The sequence below is a fragment of the Penaeus monodon genome, chromosome 27 (assembly GCF_015228065.2).
Source record: "Penaeus monodon isolate SGIC_2016 chromosome 27, NSTDA_Pmon_1, whole genome shotgun sequence".
NCBI classification, from domain to species: Eukaryota; Metazoa; Arthropoda; class Malacostraca; order Decapoda; family Penaeidae; genus Penaeus; species Penaeus monodon.
The window spans coordinates 1,299,679-1,300,254 of NC_051412.1; the positions used below are offsets into that span (position 1 = coordinate 1,299,679).

Here is a 576-nt window from a genome sequence, read left to right on the forward strand (position 1 = left end):
TGTTACAGAGTCCTAAAATATACGGAACTCTACTTTGCTAAAACAGTAAAGTTAACCTTGTAGATACGTTTTCTGAAGTATTCCCGTCTTCTAGTGATCAGATGTTTTTGACAGTTCTGGGTATGGGCAGTGACTGCGGGATCGGAGGTGAGGTAAGGAGCTCTCTGTGGGTACTTGCGGAAAGGGCACTTCTAGGGACATATATATGCTAAATATTTGTTAAATAGATGTCAAGAGCTTCCATCCAAATAAGAAATTACCACATAGTAAAAGGTACAGATTGTTAAAATATTAGATTATTTTGCCAAACGGCTGCTCCGGCAGACTGAAGCATTCTTTTATGTATTTTTTCCCCTATTTCACACTATTGTTATATTCTTTAAACATTTGTTATTGGTAACAGTTTATTATGAGTCCTTATTATTAAAAAGAACTTGATTTTACGAAGGATAATGCTCTGTGAACAAAGAGGAATGGAAGTGATGAAGAGAAATGATAACGAGTGGTAAGCATACTGAGCAGAAAGGAAATTTCATTAGTGTATAGTTAACAACTCATACACCTAGATGTAACAGT

General features: G+C 35.6%; 1 protein-coding gene across 1 annotated transcript in view; it reads right to left on the reverse strand.

The window, feature by feature from the left end:
• Window positions 1-29: 29 nt before the first annotated feature.
• The window catches only part of LOC119590330, a gene marked incomplete in the record, with an annotated part of 105,407 nt that continues 104,860 nt past the window's right edge, over window positions 30-576 (reverse strand). Inside the window, 1 exon segment of the mRNA XM_037939003.1 lies at window positions 30-191. Coding sequence (XP_037794931.1) covers window positions 30-191 — 162 coding nt within the window.